Below are 22,367 nucleotides of genomic sequence, written 5' to 3'. Positions count from 1 at the left end.
GTTTTACATGTACCCAGTGTATTGATTCCTTATAATTTACAATGTCATATCAGAGATATTTGGTAAGGACTGCAGTGATTGCCATGAAGCTTGCTGAGAAGAGCACACAGAGGCCTGATGCTTTGAGAAAATGCCTGGCATAGTTTTCTCATGGGCACAGGAGTCCTGGACAGGCATTGCAGGACCCAGGGACCTTCTGAGCCAAAGTACAAGTTCATTCCACAAAGGGATCTATAAAAATTTCCCCCCTTGAGAAGCTTTTGTTGATTGTCACACTTGTAAAATGTCCATGATGATTCCAGTCCATATCTTTTCCTTTCAGTTCATTAAAAATGCTATTCTACTGTCTTAGGTTTGCATTGTTTTAGTAAGTCATCAGTGGTAATTCTTACCATTGTTTTCCTCTATTGTGGATGTTGTGGGTGCCCTGTTCTCCCATCTTCCAGGAGAATGAGAAGTACTCATTCCTTCAGCTGCCGGGAGTTTCAGCAGCCGATAGCTTTCAGCTCATCCTTCTCTAGGAATTGTCCTCAGCTAAAGGGGATGTATCTTGCCAACAGTGACAGCCTCTTCTTGAGAGTGGCCTGCATCTAATGTCTAGTGATTGAAGGGTTATAAAGGCCAGAACACCTTGTCTTAATGCAGGACAATTTCTTCAAAGCTATCTTAGCTCCAGAACTCTCCTTGGGATCACCTGGGGCCTATGTTGTGATTGCATCACAGTTTAACTTCTCCCTCTGCCCACTTCTGCATCCTTTACTTCCCCAGAGGTTTCCATTCCAAGCACCCACCAGTAACTGCCGGCACATAGATCTCCATCTTAGTGTCTTTTTTCCAGGGAAGGCAGCTGATAACACCTTGTATACAATGTCCTTTCTCCCTCTGGCTGCTTTCAAGTTTTCCTCTTTATCTTTGTTCTTCAGCAATGATATGCCTAGGTGTGGATTTCTTTTTGTGTGTGTGTGTGGATTTCTTTATGTTTTTTTTTTCTTGGGGTTCATTAAGATTCTTGGATCTAAATGTTTAATATTTTCATCAATTTTGGAAAACTTTTGGCCATTATTTCTTGAAATATATTTTCTGCCCCAATCTCTCTCCTTCTGGGCCTCTAAGTACACATATATTAGACAGTTTAATGTTGTTCCACAAGTCACTGTTGTTGTTCCACAGGTCACTGAGGCCTTTTTCATTATCTTTACCTTATTTTCTCTCTGTGCTTCAATTTGAGTAAGTTCTATTGTCATGGCTTCAAAGTCACTGATCTTTTCTTCTGCAGTATCAAATCGACTGTCAAGATCATCCAGTGAGTTTTTCACATCAGATATTATACTTGTCAGTTCTACAATTTCCATTTAGTTATTTTTGTCTTCCTTCTTTCTACTTAGGATTTAATTTGCTTTTCTTTTTCTAGCTTCTTAAGGTGGAAACTTAGTAAGCCTTTCTTCTTACCTAATATAAAACTTTAAAGCTATAAATTTCTGTCTAAGCACTGCTTTAGCTGCATCCCACAAATTTTGATAATGTTATACTTCCATTATTTTCTTGAAATATTTTCTATTTTACCTTGTGATTTCTTCTTCACTTATTGGTTATTCAGAAGTATATTATTTTAATTTTCAAATATTTGAGGTTTTTTAGATACATTATTGTTTTGGATTTCTAATTTAATTCTGTTGTGGTCAGAGAGCGTACCCTATAACATATAAATCTTTGGAAAGTCATCAAGACTTTTTTATGGGCAAGCATATGGTCTCTCTATGTGAACATTATTCATGCACTTGAAAAAAGTGTAATCTACAGTTGTTGGGTATAATTCCTATAAATTTCAGTTAAGCGAAGGTTAGGCAAAGAGTAGCCAAGCATAGAGTATACAAGTATCAGAGACTTTAAACCAATTGGGGGGCATTTCTTGTTGGTCCAAAAGCTTTTCTCTCTTGTAGACAGCAAACTGGTGTCTAAACGAAATAGAGTACAACCACAGTGCACCAGTGTTCTTTTTCCTTTGGTTTGTAATTATGTTGTTAACTTGAATCGGGTTTTGCTAATTTCAGGGTTAAACTTGCTTTTCCAGTTGATTCTATACTCCTTGTTATCAGGTAATCATTTTAGCCCAGTTAAAATGGGCAGGAATACTGGAACTTAAAATGTTTCAGCAATCACGACTCTGATAAAATATCATTAAGGACCCTACCCTTAGAGGAGAGCTTTGTCATAATTGCTACCCACAGTGGCATCCATCAAGATAATGGTTTGACTTTCTTCTTAAGTAGACAACAATCAGTTAGATAATCAAAGGGTAGCAAGCCTTAATTACATATATGAATTCCCTGTTTTAATTTTTTTAAATAAGACAAAGGGGGATTCCTGACTAACAGAAAATGCCACACCACTAAAGAGCTTCCTTTGTGAGTGTTCTTCCCATAAAAGTAAATCTTTCTGGTCCTTTCCTGACAGAAAGAAAAAGCAAGATTAAAGGAACCACGATATACCATGTAGCAAAATGCAAGTTTGCATAGGACAGTGCCCTCAGGAAGGAAAGAGGTTGGGGGTCCCAGCCTAGTTGTCATTCACCTCATTTCCTGGTACTTTCATTTTTCATTTCTAGTTATAATGGTCCTGGTCTGTGTCCTGACATATCCAGATAACGCTGGCTCTAGATAATGCCTCCATTACATGGGGATGGCAACACCCAGCAATTACGTTTTCATCTCTTTGGGAGTTTGAGCTTCCCATTACACCAAGATGACCAACCCTTTGTAATGATAGTAATAATAATCCCTGTTAAGATAATAGGCAAGTTTTCATGAATTTAACCAAGGAACTACATTAGTTATTTAAAAGTTCAAACTGCATTCTCCAGTTGCCTAATCCGTTGGGTTTTTTTAATCCTTTCTTTTAGGCATAATGAGATAGTCAGTTTTTGCCACCATGGATTTTCCCCAGGTTGTTGCCTTTCAAAGCAGGTTAGGCAAGGAGTAGCCAAGCATAGACAGGGTATACAGGTATCAGAGACTTTAAACCAATTGGGGGGCATTTCTTTTTGTGAGGGAGCAAAATGGGTGGACAACCAAAAAAAAAAAATACTTTGTCCCTTGTATAGTGACACAGAATTAGTGGCACTGACCTCATGGATGGCCCCAAGGATCCTGACAGGTACTTGGGCAGATGCCCTGTCAGCCCCCAGCACACTGGGCAGCTCAGGTTGTCCTCAGGAGTACCTAGTACCTCACACACTTGTAGCACCTTATGTTGCTAACGTGGGTAGTGGGCTTAGGGTGAGACCTATTATCAGGAGCGGCCCTGTCTCTTACAAATTGTATTTTAACATGTCTGAACCTCAGTTTCCTCCCATGTAAATTAGAGACAATCAAATCTACCTGTTGGGTTAATATACACATCAAACACGAAAGTAGTAGAATAAGGCCAGAGACTTAAATAGATGCCAGGAAACGTATTCTCCATTTCCTTCTTCACCCCTACTTCCCTCCCCTCCACTCGCCTCACAAGAGCCTTGTGAGGTAGGCTATGCAGGTATCTTCTGTTTTGCAGATGAGATAACTGACATCAAGGGTATCAACACAACTAATTAGTGTCAGCCGAGTTCAGAGTTTTTTCTGTGGTGGCAGAAAACATTCATGTCCTGGTGTGTGCACACAACTGCCTTTTCACCACGTGTGAAGTCTCTCACTGCAAGAGCTTAGCTTGGTCCTTAGCACCGTTGGCTTTCATGGGGCTTCTGCAGCCCAGCCTTCCAAGGTGCACTTTTAGGCCTGACACTAATAGCTGTAGAGGATATTCATCGGATCTGCTGTCTCTGTCTCCTGGGCTTTTTGTTGAGACCTCATAGGCCTGATAGGATGAGTTTCTTTAACTAAAAAGCAGAATCGTGAAGGATCCCCTGAAGGAGGTGAGAGGCCATCAGTGTTTCAAGAGCATGGCTCAGATATTGACCCCAGCTAGTCCTAGTGTGCTTCCCCCCTTTTTAAAATTCTTATTGGAGTAAAGTTGATTTACAGTGTTGTGTAATTTCAGGTGTACAGCAAAATGAATCAGTTATACATATACATATATCCACTCTTTTTTAGATTTTTTTCCCATATAGGCCATTACAGAGCATTGAGTAGAGTTCCCTGTTATACAGCAGGTTCTTATTAGTTATCTATTTTATATATAGCAGCATGTATATGTCAGTCTCAGTCTCCCAATATATCCCTCCCTCCCCCTTATCCCTTGGTAACCACAAGTTTGTTTTCTGTTACATTCATGACTCTACTTCTGTTTTGTAAATAAGTTCATTTGTACCTTTTTTTTTAGATTCCACATATAAGTGATATTGTGTGATATTTGTCTTTCTGTTTCTGACTTAACTTCACTCAGTATAATAATCTCTAGGTCCATCCATGTTGCTGCAAATGGCATTATTTTGTTCTTTGCTATGGTTCCATTGTATATATGTACCACATCTTCTTTATCCATTCCTCTGTTGATGGACATTTCAGTTGCTTCCATGTCCTGGCTATTTTAAATAGTGCTGCAATGAACACTAGGGTGCATGTGTCTTTTCGAATTATGGTTTGCTCCAGGTGTGTGCTCAGGAGTGGGATTGCTGGGTCATATGGTAGCTCTATTTTTAGTTTTTTAAGGAACCTCCATACTGTTCTCCATAGTGGCTGTATCAATTTACATTCCCACCAACAGTGCAGGAGGGTTCCCTTTTCTCCACACCCTCTCCAGCATTTATTGTTTGTAGTATTTTGATGATGGCCATTCTGACCAGTGTGAGGCGGTACACATTTGATTTGCATTTCTCTAATAAATAGTGATGTTGAGCATCTTTTCATGTGCTTTTTGGCCATCTGTATGTCTTCTTTGGAGAAATGTCTATTTAGATCTTCCACCCACTTTTTGATTGTGTTGTTTTTTGATATTGAGCTGCATGAGCTGTTTGTACCTAGTGTGCTCCTGACACAGCCTTCTGAGTCCCTTGAAAATGACTTTCTGTCAGGCTTTTTCCAGACCGATACCAAGAGCATGGCAAGTAGAAGAAACCTCTGGGACTGGAGTGCCCAAGTTCACATCTGGGCTCTGCCACCAGCCAGAGTGACCTTGGGCACATCCTGCACCCAGGACCTTAGTTCCTTCAAAGGTAAAATGAGGATAACAAAAGAACCAACTTCGTGGGGTGTTTGTGATGATTAGATGAGGTGAGATAATACACGTTCAGGGCTTGGAACACGCTAGCACACAGTAATCACTTGCTCAATAACTGTCAGCTGCTGCAGTGGTGGTTGTTACTCCTTTTCACACCTTGGAAGACTTAAACCAGCATTTTCTTCCTCTGCTGTGAAAAGTCACTGTGCTCTTTCTTTTTTTTTTTTTTTTTAATTTATTTATTTATTTTTGGCTGCATTGGGTCTTCGTTGCTGCACGCGGGCTTTCTCTAGTTGCGGCGAGCGGGGGCTACTCTTCGCTGTGGTGCGCCAGCTTCTCATTGCGGTGGCTTATCTTGTTGCGGAGCACAGGCTCTAGGCGCACAGGCTTCAGTAGCTGTAGTTGTGGCGCACGGGCTTAGTCGCTCCGCGGCATGTGGGATCCTCCTGGACCAGGGCCCGAACCCGTGTCCCCTGCATTGGCAGGCGGATTCTCAACCACCGCGCCACCAGGGAAGTCCCCTGCTCTTTCTTTTTAATTGTGGTTTTGAAGGTCTTGGTTTTTTATGGATATTTTCAGTCAGCCTTTCACATTTCCATCTCCAACCTCAAATACTCTCTTCCCTTATAGCTGGTTCTAAGTGAAATCTCCTTAAGAGATGTTCTGCCAGGTGTTTCCCTCCTTTCTCCAGTCAGCTTAGCAATGTACCTGCTTATTTTATTATTTCTTCACCTGATTCATTATTAGCTTTGAGCTAATTGAGTGTTTTGAGGCATTGGGAAAGGAGGGTGTGTGAGGGGCCAGGTTCTGTGTGAAAGCAAACTGCGCCGTGGGTGGGAATTTTAGGAAAGGTGTTTTCTGTTTGCAGGTGGGGAAGGAAGTATGGCTTCACTCTTACCTCTGAAGTCAGAGTTTCATTTTAGGCAAGAGTGTTAAATATTAAGGACCTCTAGTTTGAAACAGCTTAGGTGGTGGCAAAAGTCTGACTCTATTAGAAATAGAGAAGGATTTGGTAGTGAGGCCAAGGCAGGTGGGAGCAGGTGGGCAATACCGTTCTCATTTCGTTCATTCTGCTCCATCTGTGCCCCCATCCCCGCCAGCCAGTTACAGAGCTGCCAGTAGAAGGCTCCTGGAGTGCGTGCAGACAAATATCGTGTTGCAGAATTAGACTAGGTTCACCTGTCATGTGCTCGCGTGGGAAGACAATCAGGAAGGGAAATGTTGGGATTTTGATTTCAGGACCTTGTTTGTTGTGGAGAATAAGACACGAACAAGCAGAGCTTAGTCTTCTGTGACTGTCCCTGTCTGCGTGTGTGACTCGGAAGGCTCTGTATTCAGAATCCCTAGTGTTATTATCCATATTCCTAGGAACCCAGCCTTCAGGGTGGCACGGATCATCGTTGTTTCCTGTATCAAGCTTGATGTGCCGGTTACGAGGCCCGTGGATCCTGAAAGCCCTGGTTTGTTTTCTTCCTTGCATCGAATGTAATTACAGCTCTCACTTCCACCACGTCTTTTTGAGTCACTGAGCTTTTTGAGTCACTATGTCAGCCCAGCATCCCTCTCCCTGTGGCTCTCCCAGATCATCAGAACCTCATTTTCCCCTGGATTTACTTTAATGCTGAGTGTTACAAGGTCATTTCCAGGGCTGTCATTGCTTCTTCCTCTAATGTTCAGCTGCAGTTTAATTTTCAGCTCTTATCGCTGGACTTCATTACATGGGGAGAAAGAAATTTGCTCTAGCAGGTAGTATCAAATATGTTTTTCTTTCTCTTACAATTGGAAAATCACTCCTGATCTGTTCTGTGCTAGTGGGTTAGATGGTCTAGGTGGGGTGCCTTATGTTTAAGGATTCGCCAAACTGAGATCGTGTTCAAATTTTGTTGCTCCCACTTTTGTGCGTGACACTGATTTGGCAAATCAGTTTCTCTGTACAGCATCTTAGACTGAATCTACTATTTCTCTTCAGGGCTATCATGGGTCTTTGTGACAGTGTCTGTAGTTGGTTGCCCTAGTTTGCTTCTGATGATGCAATAAAATCCATGATTAGCTTCAGTAAACACCACTAGCTTACTTGAAAATTTCGTGCCCTAAATGCCTATTGTCTCATGGCGCCCACATCTTCCCCGGATGGTAGAGTGTGGCCTATGGTGGCACTGCCCTTCAATAAATTGGAGCACAGACCCAGCGGAGCAATGCAACCCGCTCAGCTTACACAGGGAGCTATGACCGGATAAGCTCTCAAGTTTCCTGCGTCTCAGCCCAGTGCTCTTCCTTCCAGGTGCTTCCGCAGGGAGCAGAGATAACACAGGCACAATAGTCGTGGCCGATTACTGACCATCAAATAGGTGTCAGGACCATACGTCATCTCTGATCCTCACAATTCTGCAGAGTAGTGTTTTACAGCTAAAGAAGCTGAGAGAAGCTAAAAAACTTGGCCAGGGCCACTCACCAGTCATCACAGAATCCAGGTGGAGCCAAGGTCTGTGCAAGCCATGCCCTGTGTTCCCCTTCCTGCATTGCAGGCGGTTTAGAAACACCCCAGTGACTGTAAGAAGTAGAAAATCTGCTCACCCTTCCCATCCTTTCAGCAGATAATTATCAGCAGATAATTATTTCACAGCTGTTCTGTGCCAGGCACAGTGCTGGGTGCCGTGAGCGAGAGACGGCGCCCTGTCCTTGGGGCACTCCTTTCTCGAAGCTTTCCCTCCACTGTCCCTTCTCTCTCTCCTGCAACATCCACCGATCCCTCTTATTGCCAGGCCCGTCTTGTCTGCACTGTGCTCTGATCTCTCCTTTCTTTCCATGTTCAGTGGCCATGTTAGGACTAGGTACACACGACCAGTATCGTGCGTAGACTGGTAACACTTATTGAGGACTTACTGAGTCTTGGGTGTTTACTGCGTGCTCCACGTGCATTACCTTCTTGATCTTCTCAGACACACACACCCCTAGCTCAGAGAGAACAGGTAACTTGCCAGTGATTTTAGTGCCCGTATTTGGTGACGCAGGGTGTGGGCTCAGGCAGGCAGGCTCTAGAGCCCAGGCTTTTGTCTACCTGCCGCCGCAGTTATCACGGGCACTTGGGAAGCAGGCTTTGGTCACGTGGGACAGAGGGCCCTGCACAGGATGCGCCAGAGCAACAAGAGAAAGAGGCTTTTAACCAAAAGTCCCACTGGTTTGGTAAATTTCCATTCCTTCTTACAAGGGTTGGTATCTTCTGACATTTGAAAAATAGTACTTTCCCCAAAAGTGAATTAAATAGGATGAAATAGATATTTCACTGAGACACAGGATGAACCTGCCAGAAATCACAAAGAATCTTTTTACAAAGTCCAAGTTCTTAGAAACGGGAAGACAAATGCCAGTGATTTCACACTGGGCCGAGAGCAAATTGCTGCCTGCTCTTGTTCCTAAAATGGACAGTGCAGAGTAAAACAGGATGTGGGATGTCCAGCAAATGTTTGTTGAACATTTACTTGCTGGCTGTAGAGCACTGGGAATAAAGGATGGATAAGATAAAGTTCTGATATTTAAGGAGTTCACAGGCTAACTGGGAGACAGGTAAACATAATTACACTATAGCACAACAATGCAGTTGTGGACGGGCCATGTGGCAGCTAATCTACTGACAGGACGGGATGGGGGCGCTCAGGGAGAGGGCTGGAGCTGAGCCTTCCTAAGTGTTTGCTCTCAAGTGTGCAAGGGTGTAATCTGGACCCAAAAATGTTGTGATTTCAGAGACCTTTTGATGGTATGTGTAGATAATGTGAGAGCGTGTTTCACACAAGGCTGCCCTGGCAAATATGCTGTATATGGTTATTATACCTCAGTAACCTCTCAAGCTTTGCTTATCAGCTCTGAGAAGGTGATCTTTTTGTGGGGTTTTTAATGTCCCCAAATCTGTGAGACATTTAAGCTCCTCTTCATTTACTCATCTTTATATCCCAGGCACTGATATAGCAGAGGTCCCAGAAATATCTGTTGAACAACGGAACTGGATCCCCATTTGTGAGGCCTGGAGGTGAGTGGGCCGGACCCTGCATAGGGCAGGGCATAAAACCACTAAACTGGCCTTCTCTGGACAAGCCGCCTGCCCAGGGCCCTGTCCCTTCCCTCATTCTCACCCCGCCTCACTGCTGGAACCCTCAACCCAAGGAGAAGAGTACAGAAATCCTCACCTTATTGATGTATTAGTCATTCCCTGAATGCTTCCTTTTTTTTAACATTCCGTCTTGTTCCAGGAAGGATTTTAAGACAGGTAAGCATCTACTGGGTCCTAGGCACGTCTACAAAGAGCTCTGCTGTTTCACCTCAGATGAATTGTATTCAGATAGTTTTCCACAGAGACAGCACCGCCTGGCCAAGAACAGGGCATCTCTGTCCTGCAGCACCTTTGCTTCCAGAGGGTCCCAGGGCAGCCCCAGCAGTGGCTCCTTTGTTCAGTATCTGGTTGTCCAGGATGATGGCTTGTGTTGTAAGAAAGGTCCTGTCACCTTCAGTTATTTCACACCCATGGAACAACCACATTTTTCAATTTCTGAAGGATGTCGTTGTTGGAAAACCCCTTCCCTTGGTATCTCCAAGGAGTTTAAGGGCCTAGAGGGGGAATATGATGATGACAAGGCCAGAACTCAGTGCAACCCTGCACACTTATCTGGACATGTCATGTTTGAAATTATGGGTCTGCGTGTGTGTATGTGTTTGTGTGCACACTTACCTATTTGTTACTCCAGCTTTTCTCCCAGGAGAGGGGGACTAGGGTTTATAAGGTAGAGGTCCTGGTTATGGCCCTTACTGGATTGTGAATTTTTGATTTGTGTTGGGCAAGTCTCCTAGCCTTCCTTTCCTCAATTTGCACAATCCCGTTCACTTATGTAGTAGAGTAGGTGTAGGGCTTGCAATTCAGTAGGATTCAAAATAAACCATATGGCAGAAACATTCTTATCTTATTAAATTTTCTTATTATACCCAAGGGCTTCTAAGATGCATTGGAACTCATTGAAAGTTGAATACAACATACCTAATCGGGACACTTAGAAAAAGAGAAAATGCTGGTTGATTGATTTGGTACAGTCGAATCAGAAGGCAAATGCCCATAAGCTGAGAGTGTCCTGCTGCCATTAGGACGCAGTGAGGACAGGAAGTCCAGCTGTGCTGAGCTGTTCTAGGTACAGATTAGCGCTGTACTGCTCCAAGTGTCACCCGGGAGCATGTGAGAAACACTGAATCTCAGACCCCACCCCAGACCTTGTAACCAGAATCTGCATTTTAACAAGATCTTTCTGCAGTTCTTATGCACGTGAAAGAAATCGCTTGGAGAAGCGCTGGATCAGAAAACATGGGTTGGACTATCATTTGAGACTCCTGCACTTTCTGCCTCAGTAAGCAAACTTCCAGGGACTAGAGCCATTTATTCTGTGCCTGGAATAGACTCATCTGTGTAATGCTTCCTGGGGATGAAAGCGTGATTCTATTTTTTAACAGTAGCATTTTCTACTTTTTTTAAAAATTTTTATTAGAGTATGGTTGATTTACAATGTTGTGTTAGTTTCAAGTGTACAGCAAAGTGATTCAGTTATACATATACGTATATTCATTCTTTTTCAGATTCTTTTCCATATAGGGTATTACAGAAGATTGAGTAGAGTTCCCTGTGCTGTACAGTAGGTCCTTGTTGGTTGTCTATATTATATTATAGTAGTATGTATATGTTAATCCAAAACTCCCAATCTATCCCTCCCCCCAACATTTCCCCGTTGGTAACCATAAGTTTGTTTTCAAAATCTCTGTCTGTTTTGTAAATAAGTTCATTTGTATCACTTTTGAAAATTAGGTTCTACATATGAGTGATAGCATATATTTGTCTTTCTCTGTATATTTGTCTTTCTCTGTCTGACTTACTTCACTTAGAGGTTACTGAGTCCATCCATGTTGCTGCAAATATCATTATTTCATTCTGTTTTCTGGCTGAGTAATATTCCATTGTATATATGTACCACATAATCTTTATCCATTCCTCTGTCAATGGACATTTATGTTGCTTCCATGTCTTGGCTATTGTAAATAGTGTTGCAGTGAACATTGGGGTGCATGTGTCTTTTCGAATTATGGATTTCTCTGGATATTATTCCCAGGAGTAGGATTGCTGGATCATATGGCAGCTCTATTTTTAGTTTTTTAAGGAACCTCCATACTGTTCTCCATAGTGGCTGTATCAGTTTACATTCCCACCAACAGTGCAAGATGGTTCCCTTTTCTCCACACCCTCTCCAGCATTTATCGTTTGCAGACTTCTTGATGATGGCCCTTCTGACCAGTGTGAGGTGATACCTCATTGTAGTTTTGATTTGCATTTCTCTAATGATTAGTGATGTTGAGCATCTTTTCATGTGCTTTTTGGCCATCTGTATGTCTTCTTTGGAGAAATGTCTATTTAGATCTGCCCATTTTTTTACCGGGTTGTTTGTTTTTTTGATATAGAGTTGAATGAGCTGTTTGTATATTTGGGAGATTAATCCCTTGTCAGTCAGTCGCTTTGTTTGCAAATATTTTCTCCAATTCTGTGGGTTTTCTTTTCATTTTGTTTATGGTTCCTTTGCTGTGCAAAAGCTTTGAAGTTTCATTAGGTCCCATTTGTTTATTTTTGTTTTTATTTTCATTATTCTAGGAGGTGGATCAAAAAAGATCTTGCTGTGATTTATGTCAAAGTATGTTCTCCCTATGTTTTCCTCTAAGAGTTTTATAGTATCCAGCCTTACATTTGTCTTTATTCCATTTTGAGTTTATTTTTGTATACGGTGTTAGAGAATGTTCTAATTTCATTCTTTTACATGTGGCTGTCCAGTTTTCCCAGCACCACTTATTGAAGAGACTGTCTTTTGCCCATTATATATTCTTGCCTCCTTTGTCATAGATTAATTGACCATAGGTGCATGGGTTTACTTCTGGGCTTTCTATCCTGTTCCATTGATCTGTATTTCTGTTTTTGTGCCAGTACCATACTGTCTTGATTGCTGTTGCTTTGTAGTATAGTCTGAAGTCAGGGAGCCTGATTCCTCCAGCTCCATTTTTCTTTTTCATGTTTGCTTAGGCAGTCTGGGGTCTTTTGTGTTTCTGTACAAATTAAAAATTTTTTGTTCTAGTTCTGTGAAAAATGCCATTAGTAATTTGATCAGGATTGCATTGAATCTTTAGATTGCCTTGGGTGGTGCAGTCATTTTCACAATATTGATTCTTCCAATCCAAGAACATGGTGCATCTTTCCATCTGTTTGTGTCATCTTTGATTTCTTTCATCAGTGTCTTATAGTTTCAGAGTACAGGTCTTTTGCCTCCTTAGGTAGGTTTATTCCTAGGAATTTTATTCTTTTTGATGTGATGATATATGGGAGTGTTTCCTTAATTTCTCTTTCTGATCTTTCGTTGTTAGTGTATAGGTATGCAAGATATTTCTGTATATTAATTTTGTATCCTGCAACTTTACTGAATTCACTGATGAGCTCTAGTAGTTTTCTGGTAGCATCTTTAGGAGTTTCTACATATAGTATCATGTCATCTGCAAACAGTGACAGATTTATTTCTTCTTTTCCAATTTGGATTCCTTTTATTTCTTCTTCTTCTCTGATTGCCATGGCTAGGACTTCCAAAACTATGTTGAATAAAAGTGGTGAGGGTGGACATCCTTGTCTTGTTCCTGATCTTAGAGGGAATGCTTTCAGCTTTTTACTGTTGAGAATGATGTTAGTTGTGGGTTTGTCATATGCATTTTCTACTTCTGATCTGACTTGACCTTTGCGTTCCCAAAATGATTTATTTGAGTTGGCTTCCAAAATACAACCAATTGGATGAAAAAATGAGGAAATCTAGATTTAAAAAAAACTGTATGCCTATGGAAACTAATATAAAACCAGATTATAATAGCACACATAAATGTTTGCCACCAAGTCTTGTGCAGCTGCTAGACTTACGTAGCTGACCAGTTAAAGTTTTGAGCTCCCTAGTGACAGAAACAAAAAAGAAAACACAATTAGTAGCAAGTCTACACAACTAGTAACTGTGTCCAACACAGTTTTTCTCAGCACAGGGTCTGATGGGAATTTCTTCATTGGATCATCACAAGTAGACTGTACATCTGCATTTTCATAACAAGTACAGTAGTACATTTCATGAGATTTTTTCTTACATTATCCCTTCAAGGCAAAGGGCTGTTTTATAGAAGTGTTTCTGTAAGGAGAGATCTTTTCTTGCTCTTGCTGCTTTGTCATCTTCCACCTTCGCCTTTACAACCTCCTTGTTAATTAACCTGCCTTAACAGCCCCACCCCCAGCCCCTGCTGCCTTACCTAGTCCACTCCTGACGCCATTCCACTTGGACCCTCCTTGTTAAACTGCATCACGGAGTAACCAGGGAATAAACAAAGGTAAGATCAGGGCAGCTTGGTCCCTTGTCATATGGACTGTGGCACTGGCAGGCCCCACAGCTGAGGTTTTGAATTGCCAGTGAAAGGCAGGTGTCATCCTTGTCCTTAACCTGTCCTGCTCCCCAGTTCATGCCAGTAGTACTGAAGGGATTTGGAAAATCGGGGGAGGACCAGTGTTAAGTCTCTCGAAGGTATTTATATATTTTCTCTTTTTGCTTGTTTGTTTGAGCTTGGTTTGCAGTATTTCTCAAACCTTCTGCTCATCTTTAGCTTGGAACTCCCCTGTGCGTCTTACTTAGTATCTATTGGAAGTGTGATACTCCACACACGTTCTAAAAATAGGATAGTTTTTGTACCAAATTATATTGAGAAGAAGTGTTTCTTAAAGTGTCAAGGCAAGTTTAAGCATTCTCAGATTAGAGGATGATCCCTCCATGTGTCTGGCGGACCCAGAGGTGTGAGTCTAGAATGAAAAGCAGGACCCCTATGGTCCATCCTTTTCTCTTTCTGGCTGCCCTGCTTGGGATTCCCATCAGGCCATCCTCAGCCATTCCCACGTCACTGAGAGCATCAGGAAGAACTGAGGCAGCTGTGTCCTGGGCTGGTCTCTGGGGCATCATCGTGGGATTACAGAAGCCCAGGAGCTGTGAGCCTCCTTATTAACAGCTGCTCTCTTGGTCTTGAAGCAGATCCTTTCACAGAGAAGCTGTGAAGTCATTTCACAACCATTAGCGTGATTCATTCAGGGGTAGTGCTTATTTCCATTCTCTCTTACTGCTTAGTAGGATTTTTCCCCCTAAGGTTGGTGAAAATTTTGAAGAAAAGCAGCAAAGTCATTCCTGGAACACAAGTTCACATAACTTCTTAAAGTTGTAATGCTGTTTAAAGTTCAAATCTTTGGGGGGTGGGGGAGAATGAACACAGCAGAACCTCCCTCCTAGAGTGGTTGTGAGGGTTTAATGAGGTCATCCACGAAAATCACGTAGCACACAGGGCTTGGCACGTAGGAAATGCTCAGTACATGGTAAGTGTTCTGAGTGATGTTACTTGCTCTGTGCCTCCCCTGTTCCTGAACTTCTTCCACATCCTGGATGCAGGCATTTGTTTATCACTGTTTTGGTGGCCGTTCCTGCCAGGACTTTCTTATAAACAGAACGAGTCTCCAGACCACCTTTTGAAGCTCCCTTTAGTCCCAGAGCCCTCGCTCAGCCCTCAGGATGGACACAAATGTCAACACCTTCATCACTGAAACACACCATCATTTAACTGAGGGTGCTCTAAATTGTGGTAAGAAAAACCAGCATAATTTTTCACAGAACTAGAACAAAAAAATTCACAATTTGTATGGAAACACAAAAGACCCAGAATAGCCAAAGCAATCTTGAGAAAGAAAAACAGAGCCGGAGCAATCAGGCTCCCTGACTTCAGACTATACTATGAAGCTACAGTAATCAAGACAGTATGGTACTGGCACAAAAACAGAAAGATAGATCAATGGAACAGGATAGAAAGCCCAGAGATAAACTCACGCACATATGGTCACCTTATCTTTGATGAAGGAGGCAAGAATATACAGTGGAGAAAAGACAGCCTCTTCAATAAGCAGTGCTGGGAAAACAGGACAGCTACATGTAAAAGTATGAGATTAGATCACTCCCTAACACCATACACAAAAATAAACTCAAAATGGATTAAAGACCTAAATGTAAGGCCAGACACTATCAAACTCTTAGAGGAAAACATAGGCAGAACACACTATGACATAAATCACAGCAAGATCCTTTTTGACCCACCTCCTAGAGAAATGGAAATAAAAACAAAAATAAACAAATGGGACCTAATGAAACTTCAAAGCTTTTGCATAGCAAAGGAAACCATAAACAAGAGAAAAAAGCAACCCTAAGTATGGGAGAAAATATTTTCAAATGAAGCAACTGACAAAGGATGAATCTCCAAAATTTACAAGCAGCTCATGCAGCTCAATATCAAAAAAACAAACAACCCAGTCCAAAAATGGGCAGGAGACCTAAATAGACATTTCTCCAAAGAAGATATACAGATTGCCAACAAACACATCAAAGAATGCTCAACATCATTAATCATTAGAGAAATGCAAATCAAAACTACAATGAGATATCATCTCACACCAGAATGGCCATCATCAAAAAATCTACAAACAGTAAATGCTGGGAAGGGTGTGGAGAAAAGGGAACACTCTTGCACTGTTGGTGGGAATGTAAATTGATACAGCCACTATGGAGAACAGTATGGAGGTTCCTTAAAAAACTAAAAATAGAACTACCATATGACCCAGCAATCCCACTACTGGGCATATACCCTGAGCAAACCATAATTCAAAGAGAGTCATGTACCAAAATGTTCATTGCAGCTCTATGTACAATAGCCAGGACATGGAAGCAACCTAAGTGTCCATCAACAGATGAATGGATAAAGAAGGTGTGGCACATATATACAATGGAATATTACTCAGCCATAAAAAGAAACGAAACTGAGTTATTTGTAGTGAGGTGGCTGGACCTAGAGTCTGTCATACAGAGTAAAGTAAGTCAGAAAGAGAAAAATACCGTATGCTAACATGGTATATATGGAATCTAAGGAAAAAGTAAATGATCATGAAGAACCTAGGGGCAAGATGGGAATAAAGGCACAGACCTACTAGAGAATGGACTTGAGGATATGGGGAGGGGGAAGGGTAAGCTGTGACACAGTGAGAGAGTGGCATGGACATATATACACTACCAAACGTAAAATAGATAGCTACTGGGAAGCAACCACATAGCACAGGGAGATCAGCTCGGTGCTTTGTGACCACCTAGAGGGGTGGATAGGGAGGGTGGGAGGGAGGGAAATGCAAGAGGGAAGAGATATGGGAACATATGTATAACTGATTCACTTTGTTGTAAAGCAGAAACTAACACACCATTGTAAAGCAATTATACTCCAATAAAGATGTTAAAAAAGAAACAAAAAACAAAAACCAGCATATACTGAGCCTTTATGGGGTGGGGGCAGGCAGGTAAAAGACACTTTAAATATGGATCTCATCTAATTTAATGTTCAGTAACCTCATAAGGAAGCATTATCCTGTCTCACAAGTCAGAGCAGGAACTTGCCTAAGGTCACGTAGCAGGTTAGTATCAGAACTGGTATTCCAGTTCACCTCTGACTCCAAAGCTTATGGCGGCCTCTGCCAGGATCCCATTTCTTCCTCTAGCTGTGAGTTGGATCTGATCCACCAAGAGTAGGACCACAGTGTTGGGCGCAGTAACCAGTGGAACAAAACGAGACTGCTGGAAAAGCAAGTTAGACTTCCCCTCTCCCAAAAGCAGATTAAAATCTCAGCCCTTTAGATGGCTACCAGCTTTATAACGAGGCAGGGAAATGACATGCTTTTTCATGTATAATGTATCTCCACTGGCAGCACAAAGAAGGGGCATCTTTGCTGGCTGTATTCAGTGCTGGGGTTGCCAGGCTGGGTGCAGCTAAATTATTCTGCAGAGTAAAGGCCAAGAGGGACCAAGAAGCCCCAGGGGAAGCTCTGTTTTTTTTTTTTTTTCTTATGTCTTTATTGGAGTCTAATTGCTTTACAATGGTGTGTTAGTTTCTGCTTTATAACAAAGTGAATCAGTTATACATATGTTCCCATATCTCTTCGTTTTTAAGTACGGAGAATCTGGAGACCACATGGGAAGGGGCCATAGGGAGGCTGTCGGCCTGGAGCTGGCACCAAGGGCGTGTGGAGGCACACGGCCATGTCTAATCCATGTTCAGTAAACTATCAGCTGCTGGTAGCATGGATTTTCTTCAGAGGAGTGAAGGAAGCACTGCATCCTGTTTCACCGCTGACCAAATACAGAGGCTGCCCATGGGTGTTATTACTAACCTTATTGTTTTTGATTTCTCAGGCAACCTCAGAACCTGTTCTGGATCCACAGCAGATCCAAGCATTTGACCAGCTTTGCCATCTCTACCGAGGAAGTTCTAGGGTAATGTTGGTGTGGCTGTTTACATTTTTATTTCCCTATTTATAATGAGTGTTTTGGTAACACAGTGTTCTCAGGTCCTCACTCCAGCCTCATCCTTAGTCTGTAAGGTGCCCTGGCATCCCTGTTATGGCTATGTGGAGCCCTGACCCCAGGGAGCACTCAGAACTTGGCAAAGGATGCAGAGGAAGTGGAAAGATATCTGTCCCTTACCTGCCCTGGGCTGTGAGGACACAGAAGGGCATCTGTGTTTGTACTGCCTCCAGAGAGAGCAGGCATAAGCCTAATCCCTCATCTGGGAGCCTCTGTTTACACTGATGACTGCCAAATCTGCCCTAAGCCCCAGACTCTGCTGGACATCTGCACTGGTTGAATTTGCTTTGGCCATGAAAGATAAATGCTAAGTTGTAGTGGCTTAACCAAAATAGAATTGTAAATGTGGGCATCCCAGGGCATCTTCCACAAACCTCTCTCCAGATTTCTTCTACTTTGTGGCTCTGCCATCTCTAACATATGGCTTATATTTGCATGATGCAGCATGGCTACCCCAGCTCAAACCATCACATCTGCATTCCTGCTAGCAAGGTGGAGAAAAAGGAGGAAGACCATAAGCCCTCTATTTAAGGATAGTTCCTAGAAACTGTATACACCGCTTCCACTTACCTCCTTTGTCTGGAACTTAGATATGTGACCACACCTAACTGCAGTGGAGACTGGGGACATTGGTCTGGAATCCTGTTGCTGTAGAAGAGTACGGATTTAGAGGGCTACGGCAGTTATGCCACAACATCAGTCTAGGGGCCCCACAGGCACTTCAGAAGTGCACTTATTAACTCTTCCAACCCGCTCCTCCTTGCCCGTGCCTGTCTCTGGGTGTCATCCTCTGTCATCAGGTCACCCAAAGCAGTCACCTGCTGGCACCCTGGGTTCATCCCTCCCACCCCACCCACTCAGTAGGGAGCTCTCCTGTCTCTTTCTCCCCTTTCCTTCCAGCTCACAGAGGTCACTGCAGGTCTTCTGTCCCTTCTCCAGGCTGCTGCTTGGGCACCATCTCCAAACCCGAAAGTCCTGTTACCCCCTTGCTTACAGCACTTTCCTGGCCCTCCATCACCTGAAGCGGAGTCCAAACGCTACCACCTCCTCCATGCCCCAGGTCACACCTAAATTCCAGCCAGGCCAGATTTGTTCCGTAAGCTTTTCTTGGGCTTTCACAGACTGCCTATGTGCTGTTTTTTATGCCTGGGCTCCCTCTGCCCACTCCCCACACACCTGCTAGGTTGCTGGCAGCCCAGAGGAAAAATGGTGTTCCCTCTTTGAGAGCTGGTCTTGGGCAGGGTCTTGTATTCCAGGAGGTTTCCTGAACTGGCATCACTTCCAGCCAGGCTCTGCCCCAGGAGTTGGGTTTCTGGGCCTTCTATTCTAAGGAAGTTCTGCGGCTTTAAACTGTTGAGCCACTATTCAGGACTCATCAATTTCTAGAACACTAAGTTACAGAAGTAGAACACAAAAATATCTTTTTCCTTGGAAAACAGAAAATATTTTTTATGTACTTCAGTGTCAGCGTGAAAGAACTTTGGGTTTACGTAGCATCTGTCACCTGTCCTGTTATAGCATCGTACATAACAGTTTACGTAGCATCTGTCACCTATCGTGTTATAGCATCGTACATAACAGTCCTTGCAGAGAACTCCACATGCTGATGGGAAGCTGAGAGGGTTACAGAAGACAGAAAGTGGCACAGGTGGGGCTTGTGCAGAGCGAGGGACACTACTCTGTAACCTGCTCAGGCAGCAGTGGAAGTCCCTGCAGGGAGCCACCTCCTTCGTGTCCTAGGCCAGCTGAGTTTGCAGTCGGAGCTTTCGAGCCTGTGTTAGGAATTATGCATTGAACCATAGCTGTGTGTTGGAACCAGGAGCAGGCGCTGGATTATTTTAGATAAATTGGCACTTTGAACCAAGGGGCCTTCAGATGTCTCCCCAGTTACCACAGTCACTGGTATTGAGTTTTCAACAGAAGTGACAGACACGTGTGAGTCTTCTGCCACTATTGCCTGGGTGAGGAGAGAACCCTTGCTAGAGGTTGGAGAACAGCTGGAAGACAGACTACCTGGCAGGGGAGGTGAGGAGAGAGCAGGTGACAGACAAGTTATCTCCAGAGAAGGCAGAACCATAGGCAGCTCAGCTGAGCAGAAACTGTCACAGGGACCAGAGTTCGAGTCCCACGCTGTCACTCATCGCTGGGTGACCCAGGGCAAGTAACTTAACTTCTCAGGGCTCTGGGATTTTTACCCAGAGGGTGGTTGTGGAGGATTAGACATAATTCATGTAAAGGACCTAGTATCCTGGTGCCTGGTGCCTAAAAGGCACTCACTCAGGGAACTTACCTGGGGCTTTTAGAAGTCCCGCAGACTCCGGGCCTGCAGGCTGACACCGAGAGGCTCGCCCTGCTGTGTGCGATGGCTCGGTCCTCACAGCTGCCCTCTCTCCGGATGAAGGAGCTTGGGTGTGGCATTCAGCTCTTCTCTGACCATCAAGGGCATCTCAAGGGCTAGGCTGTCAGGCTCTGTACTTTTGCCGAAAGCCTTTCTGAGGTCAAAGGAATGGCCCCACTGAGGGCCCAAGCCTGGTTTCCCAGTGGGCTGGGTTAACACTCTCCCCTCCTCAGCAGGTCTCCCAGAACTGAGCCTGTAACAGAGTGAGGGTAGCGCTGGTGTCGCTGGTGGACAGGAGCAGGGAGGGCACTTAGAGGAGAAGGTGGCATCTGTGAGTTTGCCTGGAGCCCCTGAGTTTGAAGTGGCAGCTGGGCGTCCACTTGGAGCTGTCCTGGTTCCACGAAGGAGAGGGGTCGGAGCCAGTGATCGTCATTCATCCCAAGGAGAACCCACCAACAGGGAGTGTGTGGCGTGAGCTGAGCAGAGAGCGGAGAACCGCGGCTCAGGCTGTGTGTCCACAGGGAGAGAACGGAGGCAACAGGGTCACACACCCGCTGGAGAGGGACTACTCAGAGTGAAGGAGGTTCAGGATCGGACAGCTTCCCCTTGTCAGAAAGTGTCACAGTTTGTTGTGCCCACAGGACTTACCCAGTCCAGCCGCCTCATCATCAATCAAAGGAGGAAATTTAGGCCCTAGCAGATGACATGAACTTGTGCCAAGTCACCATTGCCTGTTAGCGAGATGCAGCTCTGGGGTCCACACCCGGGTCTTACCCTCCAGCCTCGGTTGACGTGTGTCCCCTCCTTTGCAGCTGGCTCTGCTTACGGAACTCTCCCAGAAGCGTGGCAGCGAGAGCTGCAGGCCGTTTAGCGGCTCCCAGAGTGGCCCTGCCTTCACCAGCATCTTCCAGAAGGAGAACTTCCAGCTACAGCTCATACCCCCGCCTGTGACTGAGGACTGAAGACCCCCCCCGGGGCCTGGAGCCCCGAGACCACCCCAGCAGGTGGGGAGGCCCCCTCTGACAGGCCTGGCCCCGCTGCCCTCAGGCTCCCGGGCAAGGCCCGAGGGCGGCTCCACGCCCGCCAGCCCTGGGAGACTCCGGCTCTTCCTGATGTTGCCGCAGCATCAGCACCAGACTGGTTGATTTTGTTTTGCTTATTAAGCAAATGAATGCCATATACCTCTATCCAGTTATTTAAGAAAATGCATCTTGCCTGTTGGGACTTTTTCTCATTTTCCCTGAAGTGTGGAGAAGAGGCGGAGCTCCTGCAGATGGCGTTTTGAGTCCGGCGCAGCCTGTCTCCTCCAGCTGGTGGGCACCACGGAGGGCTGTCACCTCCTGCTGCCATTGGGACAGGGACCAGCACGGTTGGGAACGGTGGTTGCCAGGCCGCAGCACAGCTGAAACCTGCGTTGGAGGGAATGAAGGGCTTGCGGGAGCTGGGGCACCTCCCTTTCCATGTGTTTGTGCTTAAACCCATTTGAGTGTAAGATCTGCCATTTCTAACAATAAATGCCTCGTGTTTAAGCCCTGCTGGCTGTCTCGCTCTCCGTCTGTCAAGTCATAAAGGACGTTTAGAACCCTTGTTGCCACCATTCAGTTCTATTAGCTCCAAGTCAAGGACGCTGATTGATTGGGGCAGCCCTGCCTTTATTCCATAAGCAGCTGCGTCACAAGCTCCATCCAGAGCACCAGCCACCCAGGTCCCCCTCTGCCAGGGACCAGGCTGCCAGAGCAGGATTTTTCCATTTCTTGGCCTGGGCACTTCCTATACGTCATTGAACCAACCACAGCAGGAGCTCACACCACACGCACAGAGGCTAGGTGTCTGCCTCCCAGGCTCAGGTGCTCCCTGTGTGGTTCTCTCAGGGCCGTCCGGGCTCCCAGGGACTGGCTGTCAGGTGCGCAGGGCGAGCCCACCTGTCCAGCTCCGGGCCCAAAGCCCGTGGTGCTCCTACCAGCCCAGTGACCAGCCAGCGGCTTCTAGGTGCCAGGCGCCATGCTGGCTCCTTCACGCGTGCATCATTTTTAATCCTCCAGAACAATCCACAGGAAATAGATGTAGAAACTAGATACAACTTTTCATAAAAAATATATCCTGCTTCTGCCACATCCTGGCTGTGATCCTGAGCAAGTGACTTAACCTCGCTCAGCTTCAGTTTCTTTATAAAATAAAGCTGCAGTGAAGACTAAATGAGCCAGTACCTGAGAACGTGTAGTGCTGGGCAGGCACATGGCAAATGCCCCAGACATGTCAGCTTAGCTCTTATCACAGAACTACCCCCCGAGGTGGCAGCCCAAGCTGCCGCCTCCTGCCAGAGGTACAAGGAGGCCACACTGGGGGACATGGTGGAGCAT

At 44.5% G+C, this 22,367-nt stretch overlaps 1 protein-coding gene across 2 annotated transcripts in view; it reads left to right on the top strand.

Annotated features, from left to right (window-relative positions):
* Positions 1 to 21,447, top strand: part of VPS8 (VPS8 subunit of CORVET complex) — a 305,525-nt gene extending 284,078 nt beyond the window's left edge. For both annotated transcript variants that reach the window (XM_082840463.1, XM_082840464.1), the window contains 2 exons: positions 17,499 to 17,579; positions 20,820 to 21,447. In XM_082840463.1, the coding sequence (XP_082696589.1) occupies positions 17,499 to 17,579; positions 20,820 to 20,969 (231 nt within the window). In that variant the 3' untranslated portion in view covers positions 20,970 to 21,447. The remainder of the gene's footprint in view (positions 1 to 17,498; positions 17,580 to 20,819) is intronic.
* The last annotated feature ends 920 nt before the right edge of the window (positions 21,448 to 22,367 follow it).

The sequence above is a fragment of the Leucopleurus acutus genome (assembly GCF_964270905.1).
Source record: "Leucopleurus acutus genome assembly, chromosome: 5".
Lineage (NCBI taxonomy): Eukaryota > Metazoa > Chordata > Mammalia > Artiodactyla > Delphinidae > Leucopleurus > Leucopleurus acutus.
This window is presented reverse-complemented; position numbering and strand designations above follow the sequence as displayed.